Raw genomic sequence first — 25,489 nt, 5'->3', positions numbered from 1 at the left:
GAAAGAAACGCTGAGGAAGTGGTAGGACACGGACATCGTACGGTTTATGCTGTATATGTTCTTGCTCGTACGTAAACTGTATGTTCCATAACGCATTAACAAACTTTGCAGGAGCAGCAGAAAGAGAAACGAGGGTTACTTCTCCTGGAATGAACTCTTCAAATTGTTTGCAGAGTAATTCAATTCGGTTTTTGTCAACAGCCGCCAGCTCGAGGTTTTCTGGCCAATGAGGATGACCATGACAGACAGATTGGTAACAATACAGCTGTACAATTCTTTATACATCAGTGCGTTTGATATTCTAGAATGTGTATAAAGAGAAATAAAATGAATAAAACAGCAGAGCATTAAGAAGGTACTCGGTTACAGCCTTACCGGGAGCATAGTTCTCAACTTGTAAGTAAGGAACTTTGTTAAGCGCTGCTCGAAGCGCTCTACAATGGAGTTCGTGTAAGAGACGCTCAATTCCTTTGCTGCCTCTGTAAGGCAATGACTATATCCCACGGTCAGCTTGTGTTTTACTTCGATAGTAGGGAACTTTGCCTTGAAGTCTGTATAATACTGTTTTATGTCCTCGGATAATGCCGTTTTGTGAGTAACTTGCTTGCCCGTTATAAGCTGACCAACTGAATACCAGAATTGCTGGCAGAATACATCAGGAATAGACCTGTCTTTGTTGGCTTCTTTACTGTCTTTCTTGCTGTCTTCTTTGTTGGCTTCTTTACTGCCTTTGTTGCTGTTTTTATCAGTGTCTTTCTTGTCGCCTTTGTTAGCATTCCTTCTATTCTCCTGATAATGAATGAGGTACGAGTTAACGAATAATTGACTAGAGAATACTATTCTCCTTATGTCAGAGCAGCAAGAGATGACTTTTTCTTGGAATTGTTCGCGAAACGCTGGCTTTACAGCAGACGTAAGAGGGAGCTTCCTCGTGAATACAGTGGAGCCTTCTCCAAGCGTCGAGGTGATAACTTCTTCCTTTGAAGCAATGTGATTGGGGCATTCGAGAGAACGAGAAGTAGAATGACCCTTTAAGCCACAACTGATACACTTGATATCTCCAGTTGTTTGCTTCTTCTTTCTCTTTGCTTGCTTCTTTTCTTCCTTGATTGTAGCTGATTGCTTACGTTTCTTACCGCTACTTCCAACTAAATTTCCGTTAAGCAAACATAAACTTGTCTTGCAGTGAGAGCATGATACTTACCAATCAGCCGCAGAAACTGCTTTGTAAAACTTGCATTCATGGTATGCCTTGTTGAAATGTCCGAGTGTTTTGCAATCCTTGCACTCGATGTTTACTAGTCATACAAAACATAATCTGAGGATTACTACTATAACTTATTTGTGGCAGCGCGCTCATGTGTTACTTACGGAAGGACTCATCTTTGACTTTATTCTTATGGGCTTCTGCCACCGATTTGATTTTTTGCAAGATTTTGGCTTTGTACATGCTGAGTAGTAGCTATCAGGATGAGGAAAGAAAGATGAAAGAAGAATAAGAAGAAGAAGATGGAAATCAAAGGAAAGATGTCAAACTTATTTTCTGTAAATGCTAGTTTGACAACATCTTATTTTTTATTAGGATTGACAACAACGACCGTTATCTACGCGGTGGAAGAACGTGTCTGGGATTAGTTTAACGCGTAGATCAATTCATATGATCCATAAATAAAGTCTCGTAAACCACAACCATGTATCTATTGCTGATAAGACCTGTTTTACACTAAAATACTCATTACGTCTCGTAGTACTTTAAAGTAATGCCACTATCAATTGAAAAATGTCCACTGACCTTCAAAATAATGTCTACAATTATTTATTCAATAAATCGTCCAAGAATATTATACCATTTCATCCTAAAATAATTTAAAATTATCTAAATTGTATATATATATTGTCCAATAAAATTTGTATAAAGTGTAAAGTTGAAGCTAAAACACTGTAATTTCCAAAAATACTTTTCCGGAAAGGAAAATTTGCCTGCAAATTTATACTCCGACTCTAAATCTTCTGTGTCTTAAGGTCCTGATACCTACTGTGCACATTTCTCAACTTTACGCGAGGTTGTAGCTCCGGTTATTGGGAACTGCTGGGAGATGACGTCTGAGAGTATATTAGCCGCTTCTCTGCAGTCTTCATCATTGTCGTGTCTTTTACTTTCCTTTCCTAGCTTATCAATTATTGTTATTGTATCTTAGCCTCTTCTTTTCAAATCTAAAATTATAATTTTTTTGGAAAAGGAAAGCAGAGAGCAAATATTGTAAGCAGCAGATTTACTCTTGTCGAGTTATACATTTTTTTTTAACCTGAACCATCTCAATTCTAACTTTTTTCCCTTTTTTCCTCCTCCTGCTTCATTGCTAATCCAATTCAGGACAAGATGAGCGAACAGTTACCCATAAAATTTCAAGAGCATACACAGGTAAATTCGGATGCCACGGCTGTTTTTGCCGCGACTTCATTGTATTTCTTCATCCTTCCTTAAACTCATACATCTTCCGATTTTTAGTTGCAAAACCTTGGTGTTAATGCAGCTAGTATCGCTTTCACCACTTTGACCATGGAATCGGACCGCTTCATCTGTGTCCGTGAACAGTTCAACAACCAAAACCAAGTTGTAATTATTGACCTGCAAAATAATAATGAAATTACTCGTCGTCCTATCACCGCCGATTCAGTTATTATGCATCCAACTGCCAAGGTTATGGCTCTCAAAGGTAGGTGATTCGAGCACAAAACAGAACATATTGTCCAATAATATAAACCGAGAGCCACAAAATTCATTTGTTTATCACTGTCTGTCTATATTTAAATGCAAAAAAAACAGCTCAAAGACAACTCCAAGTTTTCAACCTCGAATTAAAGACGAAGCTCAAGTCTCATATGATGGCTGAGGATGTTGTGTTTTGGAAATGGTTGGATAATAAAACTATCGGTCTTGTTACTGCAAATCATGTTTATCAATGGTCCATTGAAGGTGAATCTGCTCCCCAAAGATTATTCGACAGACATGTCAGTTTACAAGGCGAAGGCGTACAGATTATTAATCTCCGGGCTTCTGCTGATCAAAAATGGTACGTGCTCATCGGTATTTCTGCCAGAGATGGTCGTGTGCATGGCTCTATGCAACTATATTCCAAAGATCGCGGTGTTAGTCAACCTATTGAAGGCCATGCTGCTGCTTTTGCTCAAATTCAGTTAGAAGGTTGCCCTCAACCTACTAAATTGTTTACATTTGCAGTTCGCTCTGCCAACGGCAGCGCTAAGGTATGATGATGGGTACACAATTACCCAGGAGTTTGAGCGAAAGTCGGTCTCTATAATTAGTTGCAGTTTCAACTCATGTTATTCTCCCATTCAATTTTATAGCTTCAAATTATCGAAGTAGATCATCCAGATACCAATCCCCCTTTTCAAAAGAAAGCGGTCGAAGTATTCTTCCCTCCTGAAGCCGCTGTTGATTTCCCAGTTGCTATGCAAATCAGTCACAAATATGGTATCATTTTTTTGATCACCAAGCAAGGTTTCATTCATCTTTACGATCTTGAAACTGGTACCTGTATTTACATGAACCGAATCAGCAGCGAAACTATTTTCGTCACTGCTGAATATGAAAGTACATCAGGTATTATTGGTGTTAATAAGAAGGGTCAAGTAAGTAGAGCAATATATCATACGATTCACCGAGATGATGCATAGCCTTAAGATTTACATAAACTCCAATAATTGTACAGGTTCTTTCCGTGTCCCTTGATGAAGAGCACATTGTACCTTATATCATCAACAATTTAAACAATACAGAATTGGCTCTGAAGCTGGCTTCTCGTGGTGGTCTTCCTGGTGCCGATAATTTGTATGTTGCCCGTTTCAATCAATTGTTCTCCTCCGGTAACTTTACAGAGGCTGCTAAAGTCGCTGCCAACTCACCACGAGTAAGTGTAATTTATCACTTTTTGCGAAAATCATATTCTAACGACTTTTCCATAGGGTATTCTTCGTACAACAGAAACAATTGAAAAGTTCAGACAGATTCCTGCAGCCCCTGGCTCATTACCTCCAATTTTACAATATTTTGGCACGCTTCTCGAAAAGGGCGTTCTCAACAAATACGAATCACTTGAACTTGCTAAGCCTATCCTTCAACAAAACCGTAAAGAACTTTTGGAAAAATGGTTGAAGGAAGATAAATTAGAATGCAGTGAGGAACTTGGTGATTTTGTCAAGCAATATGACTCACTTCTAGCATTATCTGTGTACTTACGTGCTGAAGTGCCCAACAAAGTTGTTCTTTGCATGGCTGAAAATCGTCAATATGAAAAAATCTTGGCTTATGCAAAGACTGTTGGATTCACACCTGACTATCCCAGCTTGCTGTACAACATTGCTCGTACAGATCCAGAGAAAGCAGCTGAATTTGCTACCTCACTTGTAAATGATGAAAACGGTCCTTTGATTGATCCTGAAAAGGTCGTTGATGTCTTCCAATCTCAAAGCATGATTCAACAAGCTACATCTTTCTTGTTAGATTACTTGAAGGGTAACAGAGAGGAAGATGCTGCACTCCAGACTCGTGTACTTGAGATGAATTTGATACATGCTCCTCAAGTAGCTGATGCTATTTTGGGTACTGGCATGCTCACCCATTACGATAAGGTTGTAGTTGGTAATTTGTGTGAAAAGGCTGGTTTATATCAACGTGTAAGTATCTTGAACATAAGTATATATATAGCGACGCAGATTTGATCAATTAATGTCTATGGCTTTTATAAAATTAGGCTTTGGAACATTATACCGATATCCATGACATTAAACGCATTATTCCTTACACTCATCAAATGAACGCTGAATGGCTCGTCAATTACTTTGGTGATCGCTCTGTTGACCAAGTTTTGGAATGTTTGAAGGAAATGCTCAATATCAACCTTCGTCAAAATCTTCAAATTGTTGTTCAAATTGCTATTAAATACTCTGACCAAATTCAGCCTCACAACTTGATTGATCTTTTTGAATCTTTCAAGAGTAATGAGGGTCTTTACTATTATCTTGGCTCTATCGTCAACATGAGTCAGGATGGTTTAGTGCATTTCAAGTACATTCAAGCTGCTTGTCGTACCGGTAATATTCGTGAAGCCGAGCGTATCTGTCGCGAAAGTACCTATTACGACGCTGAAAAGGTCAAAAATTTCTTGAAGGAGGCCAAGCTTACTGATCAACTTCCCCTCATCATCGTTTGCGATCGTTTTAATTTCGTCCATGATCTCGTTCTCTATCTTTATCATAACAATCTGCAAAACTTTATCGAGACTTACGTCCAAAAGGTCAACCCCTCCCGTACTCCTGAGGTCATTGGTGGCCTTCTAGATGTCGGATGTGATGAAGACACCATCAAAAACTTATTGCTCTCCGTTCAAGGAGAAGTTCCTGTTGATAAGCTCTGTGAAGAAGTCGAACAAAGAAACCGCCTTAAATTGTTGCTGCCTTGGCTGAACATGCGTGTTACTGCTGGTAGCACCGATCCTGAAGTTTACAATGCTTTGGCCAAAATCTACATCGACACTAACAACAACCCCGAGCCTTTCCTCAAGGAAAATGAATACTACAATCCTCGCACTATTGGTAAATACTGTGAAAAGCGCGATCCTTACTTGGCTTTCATCTGTTATCGAAAGGGTCAATGTGATTATGAATTGGTTAACATTACTACCGAAAACTCAATGTTCAAGCATCAAGCTCGTTACCTCGTTCAGCGTCGCGATGAAGCTCTTTGGGCTTCTGTTCTTAATGAAAATAATGAACACCGTCGTGAATTGATCGATCAAATTGTCGCTGCTGCGCTTCCTGAATGTAAAGACCCCGATGATGTCTCCAGCACTGTCAAAGCTTTCATGGCCGCTAACTTGCCCAACGAATTGATCGAACTTTTGGAAAAGATCGTGTTGGAGAACAGTGCTTTCAGCGATAATAAAACTCTTCAAAACTTACTGATTTTCACCGCTGTGAAGGCTGATCCATCTCGTGTCATGGATTACATCAATCGATTGGACAATTTTGATGCTTCTGATGTTGCTGAAGTCTGTATTGGCGAAAACTTGTTCGAAGAAGCCTTTGTTATCTACAAGAAGAATAAGGTAGAGGGTAGCGCCATGGATGTGTTGATTGAGAAGATTGGTGACCTTGATCGTGCTTATGAATTTGCTGAACGTTCTGATAAGCCTGATGTTTGGAGCAAGCTTGCTAAGGCTCAACTAGATCAAATGCGCGTTAAGGAAGCTATTGATTCCTACATTCGCGCCAACGACACCTCTAACTACATGGAAGTCACTCGCTGCGCCGCAATGGATGACAAATATGATGATCTTGTCCGATACTTGCAATTAGCCCGTAAACTTTCTCGCGAGCCATTCATTGAAACTGAATTATTGTATGCCTTCTCCAAGACTGACCGTTTGGCCGATTTGGAGGACTTTTTGGCTACTCCCAACATTGCCCAAGTTCAAGAAGTTGGTGATCGTTGTTTCCGTTCTGGTATGTTCGAAGCTGCCAAAATTTTGTACAGCAGCATTTCCAACCATGCTAGTTTGGCTCAAACTTTGGTCCATTTGAAGGATTATCAAGGTGCAGTTGACTGTGCCCGTAAGGCAAACTCCACTAAGGTTTGGAAGGAAGTCAACGCTGAATGTATCCGTCAGCGTGAGTTCCGTTTGGCACAAATTTGTGGCCTCAACATCGTTGTCCATGCTGAAGAATTAGATGAATTGGTTAAGACTTACGAAAAGAATGGTTATTTCGAAGAAATTATCAAATTACTAGAAGCTGGTTTAGGTTTAGAACGTGCTCATATGGGCATGTTCACAGAATTGGCCATCCTTTATTCTAAATATGCTCCTGAACAAATGATGGAGCACCTTAAACTTTACGTCTCACGTATCAATATGCCAAAGGTGATCCGTGCCTGTAATGAAGTACACTTGTGGCGCGAACTTGTCTTTTTGTACGTCAATTACGATGAATACGACAATGCCGTTACTGCCATGATGGAACATTCTGCTGTTGCATGGGAACACAGCGCTTTCAAGGAGATTATTGTCAAGGTCTCTAATGTTGAGTTATATTACAAGGCACTCAAATTCTACCTTGCTGAACAACCTTTGCTTTTGAACGATTTGCTTGCTGTGCTCGTTCCTCGTCTCAAGCATTCTCGCGTTGTCCAAATCTTTGAAAAATCCGATAATATTCCCTTGATCAAACAATACTTGGTATCTGTTCAGGATGTTAACAATAAGGAAGTAAACACAGCTTTGAACGAACTCTATATTGAAGAAGAAGACTATGAAGCATTACGTGATTCTATCGATCATCATGATAACATTGATCAAGTTGATCTTGCTAAACGTTTAGAAAAGCATGAATTGTTAGAATTCCGTCGTATTGCTGCAGTTCTTTACAAAAAGAACAGAAGATGGAGACAATCCATTGCTCTCTCAAAAGAAGACCGTTTGTTCAAGGATGCTATGGAAACTGCAGCCGAATCCAAAGATCGAGAAGTTGCTGAAGAACTCTTACAATACTTTATTGAGGTTGGCAAACGTGAGTGCTTCGCTGCTATGCTTTATACATGTTACGACTTAATGAGACCTGACTATGTGATGGAACTATCCTGGAGACACGGTTTGAACGATTTTGCTATGCCGTATATGATTAATATTATGAGAGAACAATTCAATAAGGTAAATCGAAAGGCATAGTTTCTACGTGACATAGCTCTATTTTATTAATTCCCCATTTTTGTAGATCTCTGTCTTAGATAAGGAAGTTAATGAGCTTAAAGAAAAGGTCACAAAACAAGAAACATCGAGTGATAATGGTAAGCCCCTAAATTTTTTTTTTCTTTTTTCTCTCCGTAACATTGTAGTTGGATCAGGCTCTAATCAACCGTGGTCTGTTTATAGCGTCCACAGTTCCTTTGGGTGGTGCCATAGGCAATCCTCTTATGCTGACTGGACCTGGAATGATGCCTCATCAATTCAAATAATTGTAGTGATAACCTTTCGATAAACAGCTCGTTTCTATTTTTATCCTTTTATATATCTTTTTTCTTTTTCTCGCCTCATTTCACTGCATTTAATTGCTAATACATAAACATGAATTCCAATAAAGTAACCACAGCAAATAACCAACTTCTAATCATATCGTTTGTCTTCATGCGATAGCCTTTGTTGGTACTGATGAAGAGATTGGAGAAGGAGAATCAATAAAAAGCTCTTTCTACAGTGCTTTTAACAGATATACAAAAGTATTATATCGCAGTTTAACCTTGTTTTCTTTGAAACAAAGTTGCTCGTCTGCTGTTGTTGACTTTTCGTAGAAAGAAAAATTTTAAGGGAGTTCATTGGATAAATGATCACGAAGCGTCAATATACCATGGATTTATTTGTTTGAGTAGCTGACATTTTCACAAATATGGAAAATCAAAGATTTGCGCTTTTTGAAATTTTGGGTTTAAAGACACAAATTGATTTGGTAACAGTTTGCACGTAGAATGCGGGATATGATAAATTACAATGTTGAATCTATTTTAGTTTCTTTCGAAAAATCCTTTATTGCGTTTTCTGAGTCGTCTAAGTTTCTTTTTCGAAGGTGCTATTTTACTGTTGTTCATCGGTACACAGCCTGCTGCTATTGCCGCTACCTTGGCCGTCATTTTATCTCTTTCTTCGTATAATAGATCTAGTTTCTCTTGCATTGCTGTTAAGTAATCTGCTATCTCGTCATGATTACTGTTGTGTTTCAGAAAGTAAGCAGGGTCAACTTCTATTGTCAATGTGGTTGTCGTAGAACATTTATTTCCCTCTAAGCTTTGATTGCTGTTCTCTGCATTATTTTCTTCATCTGTCATATTTACAGGTTTTAGCTCAGGGGGCTCAAACGGACGAAGACTTCTCATATATTGTGCAAGTGCTTCTAGACTCATTAAAATATTTGTTAATACACATATTGCCATGTTGCAATCAAACAGGATCATATATCTTACCTTTGGAGTCATTGTCTGTTTTTTCCTCTTCTTTTTCTATTTGACCAACTATATCACCAAGAAGGAATGGTTCGGGTATAGAGAGACCAAATAAAGGTCTATGTAAGGAGTAAAATGCATTATGGGCCAATTCTGACATGGGGATGTTGACTACAGGCATAAATGAAGGTATTTCTGGTGCATTACTCGGCTTTTGTTGCTGCTGCTGCTTTTCTCTTTGCGATAATTTTTTTGTTTTTGTTTCATTATCGCCTTTATTACTACTATTACTACTACTACTACTACTACTACTGCTGCTGCTGCTGCTGTAAGAAGAGGAATATCGTTTTAATGATTGTTGCTGCTTGATTTGATATGGCAATTGTTGAGACGTTCGTGATCTAGAAAAATTAGCGAAGATTGTATAAAATTTGCTACAACAGTTTACAGGCTTTCTAAACATTCCCTTCAAACTTGATTTAAGAGGATATAAAAGTGATCTAATACAAAAAGAAAAATAGAATTTAAGAAAGTGGGTTTCTCGTTCGATTTTTTTTTCTTTTTCTGATCTTTTCCAAATGGACCAACTTTTGAAGTGGAGTTGCATTATTTCAGTAATTTAGTCTTCAGCTGCTCCCTTTCAGTTTTGTTGCATTGGGTAGCTTACTCAAACAACGCGTCATTAATGCTTGATAGGGATTAAGTGAAAAGAGATTTGCGTGGAAACTTATACAGCAATTAGTAGTTTAATAACAGACCATATCGTATGATGGAAAGTGAAGAGGGAGGGAGAATTTTGGAAAAACTGATATGGAAGGTGCTTTTAGAATCTCTTTGCCGATAATATTGAAGCATGATTGCTTCAGCTACCGTCACTTCCATAGATGAAGATGGATAAATAAAATTTAATAAGATGAAAAAAGGAATTGTACGATACAAATGACTATTATTTATTTACAAAGCATAATATGATTTCAAATTATTGTACGTTCAAAATAGTTGATGCTTAGCATTCATGCTTTGAAGCATTTTTTTGAACGTTTACATAACTCTACGATAAAAGTAGAGTCAAGATAAGAACGAGGAACACATTCTAACTTGAGTAGAAGTGGCTCCAGAACAGTCTGGCAAGTTTTCTTCAGTTGATTGATGACAGCAGGTGAAGTTTGAAAGAAAGATTGCTGGTGCAATATCACCTTTTCGTTTGCATATCTTTGACAAGGACTGATTTCCACAGAAGTAGAAATAGAGTGTCTATCCAAGTAAAATTCCAAGTGTCGCCATAGAATAAACAGAGCATTTTCAATCGTGAATTTCAAGTCGTTCAATTCCTTTTTCTTTGAATGACAGCGTCGAGCCAATTCAGTCGACAAAACATGTGTTTGTTGTGAAGGATTGAGGCTTTCAAATTCGATATTGAGCCCTTTAGGAATTGCTGTATGAACCACTTCCATTATCTCTTCATATTTCAAAGAAGTGACGTTCTCTTTTTGTAAGCAAAGTGAATCATAAGCACTAATGGCCATATTCAACTTTTTGCTGGCAAATGATATACAAGCAGCAAGCGTTGTCAAAGAAGGTGTCATTAAAGAAGCTGATGCAATAAAGAAACGGTATTGTTAGCTTTTTGGTGCATCTCCTAAAGCAAAATCTCGCGCGCTTTGCCTACCTTTGCGTAAATGAGCAGGCGATTGATTCTCAATGGGCTCAAGACAATTGGCAAAGATGGGCGTAAAGATTCGGGAACCTATAAGCAGTAAATAGAATGTTTTATCACTTAAAGGAACCTGAAGTTTTCATGTACCAAATGTAGCTATGACTTACCAGTAAGTTTGTAAGGTCTGAACGTAGACAATCGAGCGTAAGCCAAGAGATTGTTCATAATATCGTTCATGAGCTTCTCTGCTTTAACAACAAGGAACAATTCCTTTCCTTGCTTATCGGTTGTTTCTATATATACAAGCATGAGATATTATTTTTCGCAAGTTAATTTGTATTATTGTTATACTACCTTGAGTTTCATCAATAGCCCAAGTCTCCTCCTCTTTGTCAATTAATACAACAGCAGATATCCAAACACCTGAAAAGGCATATTTAGAAATCAAACTTTTCATAGCAGAATCAATCATATCTAAACCTCTGTTTTCCAAGCCTAGGAAATAATCATGACGACAACTGAGTTGATAAACCATTAACGAGGCTAATTGAAGGGTATACAATGAAGAAAGCGTTGTTTGCTTGTATTGATCTTTCAAAATTTCCAGAATAGCATCTTGTTTTGCGATCCATTGCTCAAACTGAGTAGTGTCATATATTTGGATATTGTTAAGACTCTTTAGCATGACGTTAATAAGTTCCAAAATGGGATTGAGTAAGCGGCGATGACGTTCCAAGGCCCGTGGGTTGTCTATCGATTTTTTAGGGCAAACATTAGCCATTTAGAAGTACAAAATAGTGTACATATATCTATAACCCACCTTTGTTTCTAGCTTCTTCAATACGGACATTGAGGAATTTACACTTAGATAAGGTCTGCAGGATACCAGTGTTTAATAATAGGGTAGCTCCCTCTCGCGTTGAAGCAAACTGTAAGAAGAGCGATATTTGTGCTTCATAGATACGAAGAGGTATAAGGGATGCTGATTATATCATCACACAGTTAGTAACTGGAATAGGACATAGTTGGCTCTTTATATTACTTACTATCCCGGTGTTCAATCAAAGATAAAAAGCTTTCATCATAACGTCTTATGAATTCAATAGCATACTTCAAAAAGTTGTTCCTCATAAGATAAGTAAGTACAGATGAATCGCCTTCTTGACTGACAAAGACATAGATGGCTTCCAGAGCAGCATAGGCAGTAGATCTATAGTCATCCAAGCCTTGATTCGCATCTTGAGAAATAAGATCTAGCAAGGATTCCTTGTGCTCGCCTCGAATAATGTCCACTACTTGCTGGCGAATTTGATCAGCTGAAGAAGTTCTCCTTGTGTGATTTTGATGTTCAGGTGAGGTATATTGAAGTAAATTGATGAGAGCCGAATACAATGTACTACGTATTTCAATAGTACATGTCTTCCTGAGAATGGCAGTGATTAAAAGGCTGAAAACCATGCCTAGTTTCTCAGTGGGCAAGCCGGAAGTTGACACTGCTTGGTTATTGTTCAAAGGTATGATTTGAAGAAGTGTTTGACGACGCTTATCCTCACGCAATCGCGTCAAAAGGCTCAAAATCACTTCGCTTAACCCCTTCATAATTCCGATATGGAGATAATCTTCGCTGATAAGTTTGGGCAATAATTCCGTTAGCAAATCATAAATGATTCGTTCACGAGCCTCGAAGGTGAAAGTATCAATGCAATCAGACAAAGTGACTTCCACTACTTGCTTCCATGCGCGTAAGCAATGTAAGCGAGCATTTTCAATTTCACGATGATGGTTATCCGCCATTAAACGTCTCAAAATAGCTCCCATCTCCATTTCCAAATCGGTTTGTTCATTAGCAGGTAAAGCGTTTTGCTCATGGGCGATGATTTGCATTTGTCGAAGCTTCTGATAAATGCGTCGAATATCATAAAGCTCGTACCCATCCTTTTTGAACATGTAATCTTCCGGTTTGACGTTCTGAAAGTATTTGCTTGGAGTATCCAATTGCTGATTTCTGTCTAATCCATCATTCCATTTAAAGTCCAGAGAGCTGATGATTTCAAGCATATCGCAATGAGGTTGCTGATAACCTGTCATTAAACTAAGATTTTCAAGTTGCCCAGCAATGTCGCTATCGGATATATCCACGCCATAAAGTGCGCGGAGCAAGGGAAGCATTGTTGACTTTTCATCACTTTGATGTAACTGGAGAGCAATCAGCTTCAATATCCAGGCACGTTGGTGTAAAGCATTAACAAGAGTAAAGTAGTCTGTCTTGACAACTTGTCCTCCAGAAGATATCATTTCACCTGCAAAATAAGGCTCTGCCACTTTAACTGAGCTTTCTAAACGATGTTTAATCAGTTGGAATTGCTCGATTAGGAAGTTATCGTTATGTCGAAGATAATTTAGTGTCTCTGCAGATATCGATTCACGTGCGCACAATTTATAAACGAGCTGATAGCATTTTTCTGCTAAGATAGGGTGCGATTGAATAAATGGGTCCCGATTATGATTGTCTGCTTCATTATCATCCTCTGTATTATCTTTGTTGGTAGTGGCCGATTGGGTGCCTCTTCGAAGCATAGATAAAAGAGAAGCCAAGCAAGCAAAATGTGATTGATCAGCATCAGCCATTGATCTTTGTTGTACGTCTTCTAATTTGATATCCTTCACGTCATAGCCTAGTAAGAATTCCGTTAGGTTAGGAGATGGCATATCTTTTTCAGCATGCTTTATCAGAGCATCTATGAGAGATATACGAATCGATGACGGATAGCGGTATTCAATGTCTTGATTGTATCTGTATACGTTTTTTAAAGTCTTTTCAGCCAACCAAAATGGTATAACGTTTATGTCAAACTCATAGTCATCGTAGGTGATTCTTTCAGGTGTTTCAATTGCCAGCTGTTCTTCCACATTAAGTATGATCTCGTTTGCTTTATCACTAGATAATAGTATTTGAACCAATTTAGAACCAATACCACCAAGTGGTATATAGACATGATCAAGGGGTTTAATTTCTTCTGTATTTTCATCGGGTTTAGAAGCGAGCAACGACAAAAGATCTGTGGAGAGGTGACTTATTTCCAAGGAAGGCTCGTACTTGACCATTAAAGCAATTTGAACTATGGCTTCTTTATTGCTTAACATAAGCGCACTAAGAGGACGTAAGGAAGCAGGTGGTGTAGGGAAGCTGAATTGACCTAACTTGAACTGACCCATAGGCAACGAACTGGATGCACGGCTTAATTGATGCATAAATACGTTGATAAACATGTTTTGAGCAATGTATGCTCTTTTGAGAATACGCAAACAACGTGTCAAACAAGTTCGATAATAATCATATTTCTTGGTTCTCATCACAACGTTGCCCTCATCCTTCTTTTCTTCATCCGTAGTAATAATGTCAAAAATTTCATGCAGTAAACCACTACCGGAGAGAAGTCGAATCATAATATCATACCCAGGATGCGTTACACACCTCAATAAAGCTGTTTGTACATTAGCAGAGACATTCCCATCTTCACCATTTGTACGATTTCCAAGTATGCTGTTTCTCATAGAATCGCTTTCGTTCGTACTCTTGTTGAATTGAGGCTGTGTAATAGATTGAATATAAGCACACACTGGCTCGAAGTTGAACGACATGATGCTATTTTCAACAATACGCAAACAAGCAGCTGTTAACTGCCATTTTGTTTCAGGGTGTGTATATGAGAGATCTCTAAGAGACGACATAATGTGATCGATTACGAGAGAGATATAAGGTGCTATACCTGGTGTACGGTTGTTATCAGAACCAAGGCAGAAAGGAATAGAGGATACATCTGGCACGAATCCAGAGATTAGGTAATCTCTTTTACTTTGCGTATGAATCAAAGAGGCCAGCAAATCCAATACAGCAATGGTTTCGGTATAAAGTTTTTTACTCTTCTCATCCTCAAATTCATGCAAGAACCCCGAAGGCTGCTCTGGTAATAGATAGGAAGGAACATAATCGGGATCTCTGAGCCTTGTAGTAACGCTTGACTTATTGAGAATGTTTCGAGCGTGCAATTGCTGAGCATAAGACGTAGCATCATTGCCCTCAAACAAAGTATTGGGTCTGGTCGATTGTACAGGTACAGATGTTGTAGTAGTAACTGCTGAACTTAGAACCATGTTTTTGTTAGGTATCACCATGTCAGAGCGTTCCAAAGTTTGCCATACGTCTATTGCAATTTTTTCACCGATATGATCCACACCACCACCCCAATTAGAACAGAAGGCTGTTAACAAACCATAGAGCGAGGTACGCAATTGAGTGGAGGTAGGACAACTTATCATGCTAACGATTGATTCATGGGCTCGAAGAATAGGGTCGTACCAAATCGCTGAACGTGCTTCGGCACTGTACTGTACCACTTGTTGACAAAGATATAAGAATTTACACAGTGTTGTTTCCTCGTTTGCAGGGATAATAGGTGTTTCATCCTTGACCGTTTGCTCAGCATATTGTTTGCTGTAAAAATGAAGAGCAGAGAATAATTTACCCCACGAGAAGAGATGGCTGGACGATAAGTCAGCTAAAGTAATGCCCGATTTTAGGACATTATGAGCTAAAGGCGCACACTTCTCTCCTGTGGATATGGCGCCCAAGAATTCGAATGTAGCCGCAAAAAGTTCAGGTGCTTGAAATTCAATCAAATATGCTACAAATGTTGACAATCCATTTGTACGATCCCAATATTTGAAACCAGTGTTCAAACGGTCTTTATAAATACTCGACAATAACGTCAGAAACTGCTGTAAAGTGGTATAAGGGGATCTATATTCAGTTGATAATTCCGACAAATCAGTTGTAGAAGTTACTGCTGCCATTTTCAGATTGTCAAAGTATTTAGACATTGCGTAGATGAAGGATTCTGCCAAATATTCTAATTGCAATACAGTATAATTTTGGAAATCATGGCAGATATCAACATCAAATTTCGTATAATCATTAGGATCAACCACTAAACCGTCGATGATCATGTCTGCTTCATCGATATCCATGTCTTGAATTGTATTTCTTTTCTCTTCTTCTAATTTCCTTTGTTTGAAGTATAACAGATAGTCATTCATAAACCCGAATGCATCCTTATTTACAGCCGCTTCCATATATTGTAAACGTTCTTTTTCCTTCATCGAAAGTACTGTCTCAATATTAGGGTATGTCTTGCTGATCTTATCCACAGATAAAGCCCATTGTACTTGAACAGTTGCCTGCAAAATTCCTGTTTTCCATGTGGTGCTGTTGACTTTATCGTTTATTTTCTTCAAAATTTCGTCATTCTTGGTCCAATTATACGCTTCTCGTTCTTTGGGATGCACTGATATTGCAGCAAAAAGCGCAGTGAGAATGTATGAACACGATGCATCTGAAAGGTTGGCGGATTGTACTCGTGAAAATAATGCTGTGATATCTGTTTCTCGCAACCAGTATAAATGAGTCATATTGTATAAGATTTGGACTAGGAAGTTTCGCTCATCAGCTAATCGCTTAATATGAAATTTCTCTGTTTTATCGTTGAACGTCAATTCTTCCTTAAGATTTAACTGCTGTTGCTGCTGTTGTTGCTGTGGTGGGATCTGTGAACCCAGTGAAGGCTTTTGCTGTGTCTGTGAGAAGAGAGAGCTTCCTTGCTGTTGTTGAGGCTGGCTGCTACCAAAGAGTGAAGCCTGTTGTTGAGGCTGTTGTTGAGGTTGGCTGCTACCAAAGAGCGAAGGCTGTTGTTGCTGTGCTTGTGGTTGGCTGAACAACGACGTCTGTTGCTGCAACTGCTGCGGTTGGCTTTGCTGTGTTTGAGATTTTGCGAAATTATTATCAAACCCTGATTTCAATTTTCCATCTTTCGTGAAAGCATTAATAGAGTTCACAATATCTTTTTCGCGTTTTAACAATCGCTTGACTATTGTGGTGTTATCCGTATTGTCAAAGTTATCGCCCACAAAGTTTATAAATAAGGACCTTATATCAGAAGCAAGGTCATCATTACTAGCAAACTCGAGTATAAAATTCAATATGGCTAATGCGTAGCCTCTTTCGTCGTGATAGGTGAAAACAGCCATATCCAAAGGGCAGAGGTTACTGGAAGACCTTTTACCAATGCCACTTAATAATAATCGTGAAGCTTCATACTCGTTAATATCCAACTGATCTGACAGGAAGACAGCTTGATTGATAAATTCTTCATTGACTTTATATTCGATGCCATTAATCAATGGTTTTCCTATGATAGTAAAGTTAAGGTTTGGTAAGTAACTGAGATTCAGAAACGAAACATAAATCCAAAAATGTCATAGATTACCAGATCGTAGAGTTTTGCGATGCTCTTCATTCTTCGGCTGGCTCTCGAAAATACTAAAAAGTTTATCCTTCTTCACAGTAAGTTCTTGCATTAACCTGATCGTATTATCGAGTGAAGTCAAAGCCTCTTCACTGCATAACCAATCAAGTAGGTTTCGAAATTCAGAGGCTAATTCTGACATCAGTTATTGATTGACGTTAATGATTTCGAAAATATATGAAAAATAATGTAAATTTTATCAATTTATATTTGGCAGGCGTCCCGAATTATATTACAGAGTATTGAGGAGGTATATGGAGTGTAAGAGCTTAAATATACAATCGAGAAAAAAAAAGCAATAGACAATGTCGAGATTTACATACGCATCTCAACTGTCAGATAAAAAGTGACGCGCGACAAGATTGGGCTGACCTTCAATTATTTGAGGGCACACCTTTATCCCCTCTTTTCTAATGGATCAGAAAGTTAGTAAAGAAAATATGGTCGATGCTAAAACAGTTCAGTCTGTTGACGATAGAAAACAAGCTATTTGCCTAGCGTCTCCCAACACTTTTGTCTTTGAAGATTCAACATTTGAATACTCCGTTTTTAAACCTTCAAAACGCTTTCTGAGAGACTTTGATACCATATTCCCTTCTCTAACTAGTAAACAAAGAAAGGAATTGCTCGTTATACCAGTAATACAAAAATGTCAATATGATATGGTGGGCTTAACTGCAGAAGTGAATCATGAAAGAGATATTAAGCTAGAATTAGTAAGTCTATTGGGCAAACCGTAGTTTTTTAAGAGAATTTCGCAGGTCATTGAATAAGCAAATTAGTTTGTGAAATGGGGAAGAGCCATTGTGCAAAGAATCTTGTCAATTGGTATGTGGGCAGATATAATGGACCCAGCCTCTGGTTTTCCGGTATTGTTGATTGCTTTTTATCTTTTCTCAAGTTACACGCATTTTTAAAAAGCACTAACCCATGATAAATCAATCAGATTTTCAGTGAGGCAGGACCAAGTCCATATCCTGACGTTCAAGGAACACAAATGCTGTCAAACCGATTCTATGTTCAAAACATTGGATGTTGCCATATTCTATTCCATCCTACGTGGCACAGTCATATATATCCATCTACATTTTTCACGAATGCGCCTGTAGATATTCTTTTGAAAGTTATCGCTGAAGTGAATGCTAAATTATCGTAATAGAATTTAGACCTTCTACATCTATTTGCTGCCTTAGAGCATCTCTTACCACGTACTTGTTGATGAATGAATAACCTTTTTGCATACGCACGAATGAGTGATTGTTTTTTTTTTCCATATCAATATGTCATTCAGCAACTCTTCAATTTGAGTGTTTTGGGGAAAAATTCTGACATGGTAACTGTTTCGTCATTGTGAACCCAACTTTCTTACTTTGGAAAAAAGATAAAACCAAAAAATTACGACACAATGTACGCGTGAAGTGCAGTTCAAGTTCTGAGCGTTCAATATGCAGAAGATTCAGTGCAGCTACAGTAAGAGACAGCAAGAATTTTTCTCAGCTATTTCAATATGTATACGATAGATTGATTTATTAAACAATTTAGAATGCATTTTTTCAATTGGAGGCACGATGGACTTAAGTTTTACAGGCAAGAAAGAAGAAAATTCTTAACCGGAGTTGAAATCCCCAGTGTTCTATGCGTCTTTTGCCTTAGAAAGTTTAATTTTGTTCTTTCGTTTTGGCTTTTTTTTTTTATCTCTTTTCCTATTTCTTTTTACGTATAATTCATATTACAACAGTATTCAACTTTCTTTGGCATAAACACCCACTTTAATGAACGACGGTATCGGTACTGCAAATAACAAATTTAGAGTGCACTCGAATACTATCTCTGGTGGTCGTCCGCCGGCTTTGGAAATCCCTAAAAATAGACCACCGAATATTCGACGTAACTCGGATGGCTCACCTGGTTTACCTCCACCTATCCAGGTATCTGAGCCAACACCTATCGAGCCTTCAGAGGAAGTAAAGAGAGGCCTAATATTTAATGCCAATAGCACCAACCCTGCGAGCAATAATGATCGTCCTTTATCAGTTGCCAGTAATAATGAGTCGGTTATATCAAATGCTTCAGCTGCATCGAAAACGTCTGGCACCAACACCAATTTAGTAGCCGATTCTGCTGCTTCTACACCGAAGAAGAAATCTCGTTCTAGAGCTTCGAGCGTTACTTCTAACCTTTTGAGTGATTTGAAGGAAAATCCTACCATTCACTCTATTACCAGCAAGATCAGATCACGCCAAAACGAGACTGACAACGGTGGCGGCAGTGAACGAACTTCTTTCGACGTCGCCAAGACTGCTCCAAGCATCGCTCTATCTACCGGAGTTAACACTGCAGCGGTGAAGAGAAACCAAGATTTTCATGCATTGTTTCGAAGTGTACCAGAAGACGATAATCTCGTTGAAGGTATATGCGCACAGCAGAACTTGTATTTATTTTCTTAAAGTATGATATTGAGTATTTGCTAACCACTATATACGATATTTTATAGATTATGGTTGCGCGTTACAGAAGGAAATATTGCTGCAAGGCCGAATTTACATTTCTGAGAATCATGTTTGTTTCAATGCAAATATCTTTGGTTGGGTTACAAATGTAAGTTGATGAAGTGAAGGATTGATATGTGGAACAAAAAATTAATGAGCTAAAACAATATTTTTAATAAAACAGCTTGTTATAGCATTTGCTGATATAACAGAAATTGAGAAGAAAACAACTGCCATTTTTATTCCTAATGCCATCCAAATCAGCACTGATAGCTCAAAGGTAAAAAACGCATTTCTTTAAAGATAAGCAGTTACAAATTTTGAATTTATTATTGCTGGATATAATCATAGTTCTTTTTTGCCTCATTCTTGTCTCGTGATCAAGCATACGATTTGATGGTTAAATTGTGGCGTAATGTTCGTCCTGAACCACTTGACCGCATTTTTTCAGGGTCTTCAAGAGAGGAGAACAGTGATCTCGAATATGAAAGCGATACAGAAGATTCTTACTCCTCTAATTCCGGAGATTTGGATACAACTGACACTGATGACGATCATGTTACACAAGGTAGCTACCCTTTTTGTTAAGTGAATTTGTAAAGAGGCACATATGCCTAATCAGTTTTCGATGAAAAAGGCATAGATGAAGGAGGTAGAAAAGTCTCTTTAGCATCGCTTCCTGTAAGCAAAGAATCAAAGGAAAAGGATGCTGCTGCTCGCCGTAGAGCTGTATCGGAAGCTGCCAGACCCACTTTCCAATCTAATGGTGCTGATAAATTATCAGGATTGGCTGCTGCGAATGGTGCGAATGGTGCTGTATCTTCAACAAAGGCAGAAAATGAGACATCAACTGGAAAGGCTGGAGAACCAGAGAATGTGCAAGTGAATGAGAAGACCCAGTGTGATTGTGCAACTGCCAATGAACATTACAGCAACGTCGTTTTGGATCAAATCTATTCCAGTACTTTACCCCAAATTTACAATTTGTTCTACGATAGCAATCATTTGAGAAGATTCTTAGTAGATAATCAAAAGACAACAGGTAGAGTCAAATCTTTGACAAGAGGATGACATTTGGGTTAAGAATAGTTGTACTTACCCCCTTCTTCGTTTCTCTTTTGGTAGAGGTGGATATTGGTGAATGGAAGAAAGGCGAGGGAAGTGTTCAGCGTCTTCGTGAATTATCTTATATAAAACCTCTGAATGGCGCTATTGGGCCTAAACAAACTAAATGCATTATCACGCAAGAGGTATTGCATGAAGACCCACAGGTTTATATCACTGTACTAGATACGACAAGTACACCTGACGTTCCTTCCGGAGGTTCATTCTCTTGTAAGACACGTACTTGCTTCAGCTGGGCTGGTAAAGGCAAAGTAAGGGTGCTCGTAACGTGCCAAGTAGAATTCACTAAATCATCATGGCTCAAGTGTAAGTTGTTAGATTTTAATAAAGTTCGTATGTGCGTAACCTTGATTAACATTGACTAATTTATTCTTTACAGCAACTATCGAAAAAGCCAGTATTGATGGACAACAAACATATTACAAGGATTTGGATGCAGTCATTCGCGCTGCTTTAGTATCTGATGCCGATAGTGGTAGAAAATCGGAAGGTAGAAGGAAGCGAAGGACTAGAAAGGCACGATCCGAACATTCGTCAAATTCTCGTGAAAGTAAACCTGCACCAGAACCACCCAAATCATTATTACAGCGAATAATTGCTTTCTTCTCTTCCAATGACCTTATGAGGAGCAACAATGGTACTTCACCCACAACTCAAAAATTCAATGCGACACCAACAATGTGGTTTATAATTACTTGTATGTTTGTTATGGTTTGCATAAATATGTTTATTGCTATGAAGATGGCGGATGTTGAGAAGAAAATGATAGATCTGCTGCCTCATGCGTTGTCCAAAAAACAAGAGATCCCAGAAAATACATTAGAAGCTTTAAAACGGAATGAAATATACAAAGAAGAGGAAGACGATCTATGGCGCTGGTTGGACAAGATAGATATTAATAAGAAAAAAGAGCAGCCACAGCAAAAATTGAAGTCTTCTCCTGTGATTCAGGGTAAAGCTACAGATAAAGCAGCCCAAGAGATGTCCAAGCTGACGAAAGAAAGATTAGAGAAGCAATTGGAAGACATCACAGCAATGATCAAGAAGACAGAAGTAAATCTTAACGAAGTGACGCAAGCTTACTTAAAGCAAAGAGAAAAAATCAGTAAAATGCTGATTTAATGTAAATATTTGGATTAATACTCTTCAGCCCTTAATTAGGATTAATAGTGATAGAAATGTAAATAATAATTGTTTGCTAGACTCATATTTGATGTAATTAACATATTATGGAGGATATAATTTTTGTCTTTTGATATTTTGTCTATTCAATTTGCCTTTGTGGGTTATTCGGCTTCTTTGGACGCATATCTTCTTTTGAACGCTTGATAGGTTAGCTCGCACTTTTCGACAAGTTTTTCAGCTGTTAATCTATCATAATTGGGGAGCTGAACTGCTTCTACATATGGCTTACCCCACCGAGTTGACAACGAGCTATAACGATAAAGATAGTTGAGACAATTAAGCGGCTGTAAGGCTGCATAAACGTCAGCTATGGATCCGTTATATGCGGTGATATTTTGTGAAGCAACGCCAGCAATTCGCATCTAAATCACGAAGAATTTGATTCATTAGCTGTTTTTCCATTTTATACATCACAAAAGCATAAATAGGTACCAAATAGTGAAGTAAAATTCTAGCTTTTGTCACCCAGCAGGGCAAAGCACCAATTTCACTGGCTACAACACCAGGCGATGTAGTAAATGAGGAGATATGGCTTCTTTCGCGTGCAAAACGCTCGCTTGAAATTACAGACACCAAATCGCATGCCCACTTCGATGACTCATATGGCTCATGACTATTTATCACATATGTGGTTCGGTAAGCACCCGTCTAACATTTGTGCATACTTTATAGCCTTTTAATACCTTTTTATGCCTTGCCAATCATTGATATCGAAGCAATGATTCTTAGCTGTCACGGAACTTGTCCAGATGACGCGCCCATCTCCAGAGTGTGATAGTAATCTTTCCAACTCACGCATCTACTTTTTGTTCGGATATGAATTTTCTTTAAAAGAAACCATAAATGAGAAAGGGTTGAAACAACGTTTTTACCATAACATAATGCCCAAAGACATTAGCAGCAAATACTCTGCCCAAACCATCTTCGCTGATTTCGCCAACAGCTTGGATCGTTGCATCTGAGCGTTCCATGAGGCCCACTGGATCCGTGAAAGCTAGCCAGAGGAGCTTAGGCCAATTCAAGCCGAGTGAACTCAAAATACCTGCGTTACAGAAAAGGTAGTTCACATGAGGATATCTGTCAGACAGAAAAGATTTGGTGAATAAATGCTTGCCAAATTGTATCTACTTCTTTACTGCTCCTACTTATTTGTAATTCTTGAACAAAATTCTAAAACACTTTGCATTTTCGAAACGTCCACAATCTCAATGTCGATTTTGGCTGTAGGGAATTGCCTGAGTAATAGCTCTTTTGCCTTATTGGCCCGAGCAGGATTTCGACATGCCATCACAAGAGTTAAAGAATCACCCTCTGCTTCTATTAATCGCTGACAGATGCCGAATCCGACACCCGCATTGGCACCTGTAACAATAGCTATCTTTTTATACTTCTCATCAAACATGATCTGAAATTGAAGTCTTGAGTATTTTAAGTACAAGACAGATTCACTTGACGGATATGGAAGCAGAATTAAATAAAGGGCCATTTTTAACTCCCTTTTTATTCATGTGCCGTTCGAATTCAGGTTGAAAGGTTTTGTGTTCCTATCAAAAATCATGCAGGAACCGCCGCGTCCATTAAAAAGAATTGTAGTCAGTTATTATTGGAGCATTTTTTGCCAGCATATTTTGATCGACTTCTATATACACGTGGTAATCCTTTGACTGAAGCTTTCGTTCATAATGCTCATAATGAGGGCAAAGTATGCTATATAACGTATCTTAAGTTTTGATGATGATGATGATCCTATATTGTCTTATTTAGATATGTTAAGTGCAAGTGCTTTACTGAGATCCTTGTACAAAGCTAGAAAATGATTTAATAAAGGTCGCAAACATTAACAATGACAGAACCTTTTGAACGACCGCAGGAAAAAGGCCACTCCTTTTAGTCACTTGTCATACCGCATCACTGAAATCAAGTAATCCTTAAGTGTTTTTTACAGACGGAACATGCAATTTCAATTGCTTCATGACTTTGTCGAATTGAACAATTGAATTTTCAAGGTTCTGATAACGTTAAGTGCCATTTTGTAGCGATGGAGCTATTGACAGCAAATGAAATCTAAACAAAGAACAAGTAGTTTCATTCGAAACCCTTTCTGTTAGTATCCGCTGGAACATATTTATGAATTGTTAAGTAATATGCCACATATAAAATATTGTCCCTGTTAATGTGTTAGAGCCTTGAGAGTTTAAGTGGTAATATATCATACTTTTGTTTATTAAATGAGAATAATGTACATCTAAACAATGCAGCTGTTTAGAATCCTTCAACGCGTTCTTGAACTTTAAGAAGATCCGAGAAAATGCCATAAGCAGTAGGTGGGCCACCAGCACCAGCGCCCTAAAAGAAATAATTCATTCAGTTTTAATATTCTACATCAATAAAAGTCATGAACCACAAGCTACTAACCTGAATAATGATACCATTTGGAAAGTATTTCGTTGTGAATTTGATGATATTATCACTGCCTTGAAGGCCAGCAAAGGGGTGGTCAGCAGGATATCTATGTTCCAAGATGAGAAAGAAACCAATCAGTGAGCTTGTCAAGTAAATAGATCTTAGGTAGTGTTCACACTCACTTCATCAATTTGACGCCACTGTTTCCTTTGGGATCGACAACACCGACATAACGCAACACTTTACCTTCCTTCTTAGCGTCTTCATTCAACTTGGAAAAGTGATCATCGAATTCGGGTAACTTGGTCATGAATTCGTCTGCTGTTGCTACATTTCTGAGAGCCTCGGGAACAATATTTTCAACATTCAATGTTGATAAATCCAAATCCAAACCGGCTAAACGACCACAGATAGTAACCTATAGATTGTTCTTCCATTAGTTGAAATGGCTCATATTTTTCATCCTTTTAGTTTTCTTTTTTTTTCATTTTGTTTACCTTACGAGCAACGTCCATACCGTTTAAATCATCACGTGGATCTGGTTCGGTATAACCAAGTTCTTTAGCAACCTTGACAATTTCAGAGAAAGTGCCCTTTGAAGGGCCATCAGATGTAGAAGAGAAGTTGTTGAAAAGATAAGAGAGAGTGCCGGAAAAGATGCCTTCAATCATTGTGATTTCATCACCAGTCTTTAATAAATCAGTCAACGTATTCAAAACAGGAAGCCCGGCGCCAACAGTAGATTCATGATAGGTCATTGGAGTACGTCCATTACCACTATAATTAGCAGACAATAAATGAATTTCTTTGAAGAGACTAAGTTGACCTGAAAAAGCCTTTTTGTTAGGGGTAACAACGGAGAGGTTGAGTTTAAGCCAAGAAGGATACATATTGGCAACGGCTTCAGAAGCTGTACAATCGACTATCACAGCATGCTCAGGGGAACCTGCCATATATTGGATGAAATCATCTAGATTAGGCGTGACACCCTTGCTTTCGAGATCGGATTTCCAGTTTGTTAAGTGAAGAGGTGTGTAATCCTTATCAGATAATAACATCTGCTTGACGTTAGTAATACCGACTACCTTCAAACGTCTGGCGCTTGAACGAGTAGCATGGAGTTGAGCAATCAACTCAGCACCAACAAATCCACAACCAATTATACCGACATTGACCATCTTTATATTCTCTAAATCAAAGCAGAACAAACTAAAGAAAGAAGAAAAGCGAAAGAGCTCTTATGTTTGTGTACTTTTCA

The 25,489-nt window shown here is 38.3% G+C and overlaps 8 protein-coding genes across 8 annotated transcripts; 3 read left to right on the top strand and 5 right to left on the bottom strand.

Annotated features, from left to right (window-relative positions):
- Positions 1–55: 55 nt before the first annotated feature.
- BDF20DRAFT_801693 (uncharacterized protein) lies at positions 56–930 on the bottom strand (the record flags this gene model as incomplete). Its single annotated transcript, XM_053076397.1, has 3 exons — positions 56–275; positions 368–700; positions 809–930. Coding segments are annotated over 3 exons (675 nt in total), but the record flags the coding sequence as incomplete, so codon positions are not given.
- Positions 931–2,380: 1,450 nt separating this feature from the next.
- BDF20DRAFT_827793 (uncharacterized protein) lies at positions 2,381–8,032 on the top strand (the record flags this gene model as incomplete). The annotated part of the gene is made up of 9 exons (XM_053078192.1): positions 2,381–2,422; positions 2,510–2,717; positions 2,828–3,267; positions 3,370–3,654; positions 3,735–3,932; positions 3,988–4,698; positions 4,776–7,727; positions 7,792–7,864; positions 7,950–8,032. 9 exons carry the CDS (start codon positions 2,381–2,383, stop codon positions 8,030–8,032), a joined length of 4,992 nt encoding a protein of 1,663 aa, XP_052931730.1.
- A 543-nt stretch (positions 8,033–8,575) lies between these two features.
- Positions 8,576–9,191, bottom strand: BDF20DRAFT_839399 (uncharacterized protein; the record flags this gene model as incomplete). The annotated part of the gene is made up of 2 exons (XM_053079273.1): positions 8,576–8,961; positions 9,032–9,191. The coding sequence occupies 2 exons, from the start codon at positions 9,189–9,191 to the stop codon at positions 8,576–8,578; spliced, it is 546 nt and encodes a 181-aa protein (XP_052931729.1).
- Positions 9,192–9,901: 710 nt separating this feature from the next.
- Positions 9,902–17,306, bottom strand: BDF20DRAFT_171035 (nucleoporin Nup186/Nup192/Nup205). The gene is made up of 7 exons (XM_053074846.1): positions 16,991–17,306; positions 11,714–16,912; positions 11,488–11,649; positions 11,022–11,417; positions 10,835–10,960; positions 10,680–10,757; positions 9,902–10,604 (listed from the first exon to the last, which is right to left on the bottom strand). The coding sequence occupies exons 1-7, from the start codon at positions 17,169–17,171 to the stop codon at positions 10,024–10,026; spliced, it is 6,723 nt and encodes a 2,240-aa protein (XP_052931728.1). The 5' UTR covers positions 17,172–17,306; the 3' UTR covers positions 9,902–10,023.
- Positions 17,307–17,469: 163 nt separating this feature from the next.
- Positions 17,470–18,185, top strand: BDF20DRAFT_916824 (methylmalonic aciduria and homocystinuria type D protein; the record flags this gene model as incomplete). Its single annotated transcript, XM_053084502.1, has 3 exons — positions 17,470–17,745; positions 17,812–17,898; positions 17,976–18,185. The coding sequence occupies 3 exons, from the start codon at positions 17,470–17,472 to the stop codon at positions 18,183–18,185; spliced, it is 573 nt and encodes a 190-aa protein (XP_052931727.1).
- Positions 18,186–18,801: 616 nt separating this feature from the next.
- On the top strand, positions 18,802–21,765 carry BDF20DRAFT_916823 (uncharacterized protein; the record flags this gene model as incomplete). The annotated part of the gene is made up of 7 exons (XM_053084501.1): positions 18,802–19,438; positions 19,524–19,627; positions 19,703–19,798; positions 19,870–20,086; positions 20,156–20,560; positions 20,644–20,949; positions 21,023–21,765. The coding sequence occupies 7 exons, from the start codon at positions 18,802–18,804 to the stop codon at positions 21,763–21,765; spliced, it is 2,508 nt and encodes an 835-aa protein (XP_052931726.1).
- A 164-nt stretch (positions 21,766–21,929) lies between these two features.
- Positions 21,930–23,230, bottom strand: BDF20DRAFT_827920 (uncharacterized protein; the record flags this gene model as incomplete). The annotated part of the gene is made up of 5 exons (XM_053078204.1): positions 21,930–22,190; positions 22,261–22,441; positions 22,512–22,627; positions 22,701–22,937; positions 23,030–23,230. The coding sequence occupies 5 exons, from the start codon at positions 23,228–23,230 to the stop codon at positions 21,930–21,932; spliced, it is 996 nt and encodes a 331-aa protein (XP_052931725.1).
- Positions 23,231–23,974: 744 nt separating this feature from the next.
- Positions 23,975–25,489, bottom strand: BDF20DRAFT_895319 (homoserine dehydrogenase-domain-containing protein). The gene is made up of 4 exons (XM_053082449.1): positions 24,729–25,489; positions 24,414–24,649; positions 24,244–24,337; positions 23,975–24,174 (listed from the first exon to the last, which is right to left on the bottom strand). The coding sequence occupies exons 1-4, from the start codon at positions 25,407–25,409 to the stop codon at positions 24,091–24,093; spliced, it is 1,095 nt and encodes a 364-aa protein (XP_052931724.1). The 5' UTR covers positions 25,410–25,489; the 3' UTR covers positions 23,975–24,090.

Source organism: Mycotypha africana (assembly GCF_025528875.1).
Source record: "Mycotypha africana strain NRRL 2978 chromosome Unknown BDF20scaffold_12, whole genome shotgun sequence".
NCBI lineage: Eukaryota > Fungi > Mucoromycota > Mucoromycetes > Mucorales > Mycotyphaceae > Mycotypha > Mycotypha africana.
The sequence above is the reverse complement of the archived record's forward strand: the minus strand, read 5'-3'. Positions and strand labels throughout refer to the sequence as shown.

Excerpts from the sequence above, each read along its gene's own strand:
- BDF20DRAFT_895319 (XM_053082449.1), bottom strand. The coding sequence starts at position 25,409 with ATGGTCAATGTCGGTATAATTGGTTGTGGATTTGTTGGTGCTGAGTTG. Across the intron at positions 24,650-24,728 it reads GTATGGACGTTGCTCGTAAG|GTTACTATCTGTGGTCGTTT; the intron begins GTAAACAAAATG and ends AACAATCTATAG. Across the intron at positions 24,338-24,413 it reads AGTGGCGTCAAATTGATGAA|ATATCCTGCTGACCACCCCT; the intron begins GTGAGTGTGAAC and ends CTTGGAACATAG.
- BDF20DRAFT_171035 (XM_053074846.1), bottom strand. The coding sequence starts at position 17,171 with ATGTCAGAATTAGCCTCTGAATTTCGAAACCTACTTGATTGGTTATGC. Across the intron at positions 11,418-11,487 it reads TGAAGAAGCTAGAAACAAAG|ACAACCCACGGGCCTTGGAA; the intron begins GTGGGTTATAGA and ends AAAAATCGATAG. Across the intron at positions 10,605-10,679 it reads GCCTGCTCATTTACGCAAAG|CTTCTTTAATGACACCTTCT; the intron begins GTAGGCAAAGCG and ends TTATTGCATCAG.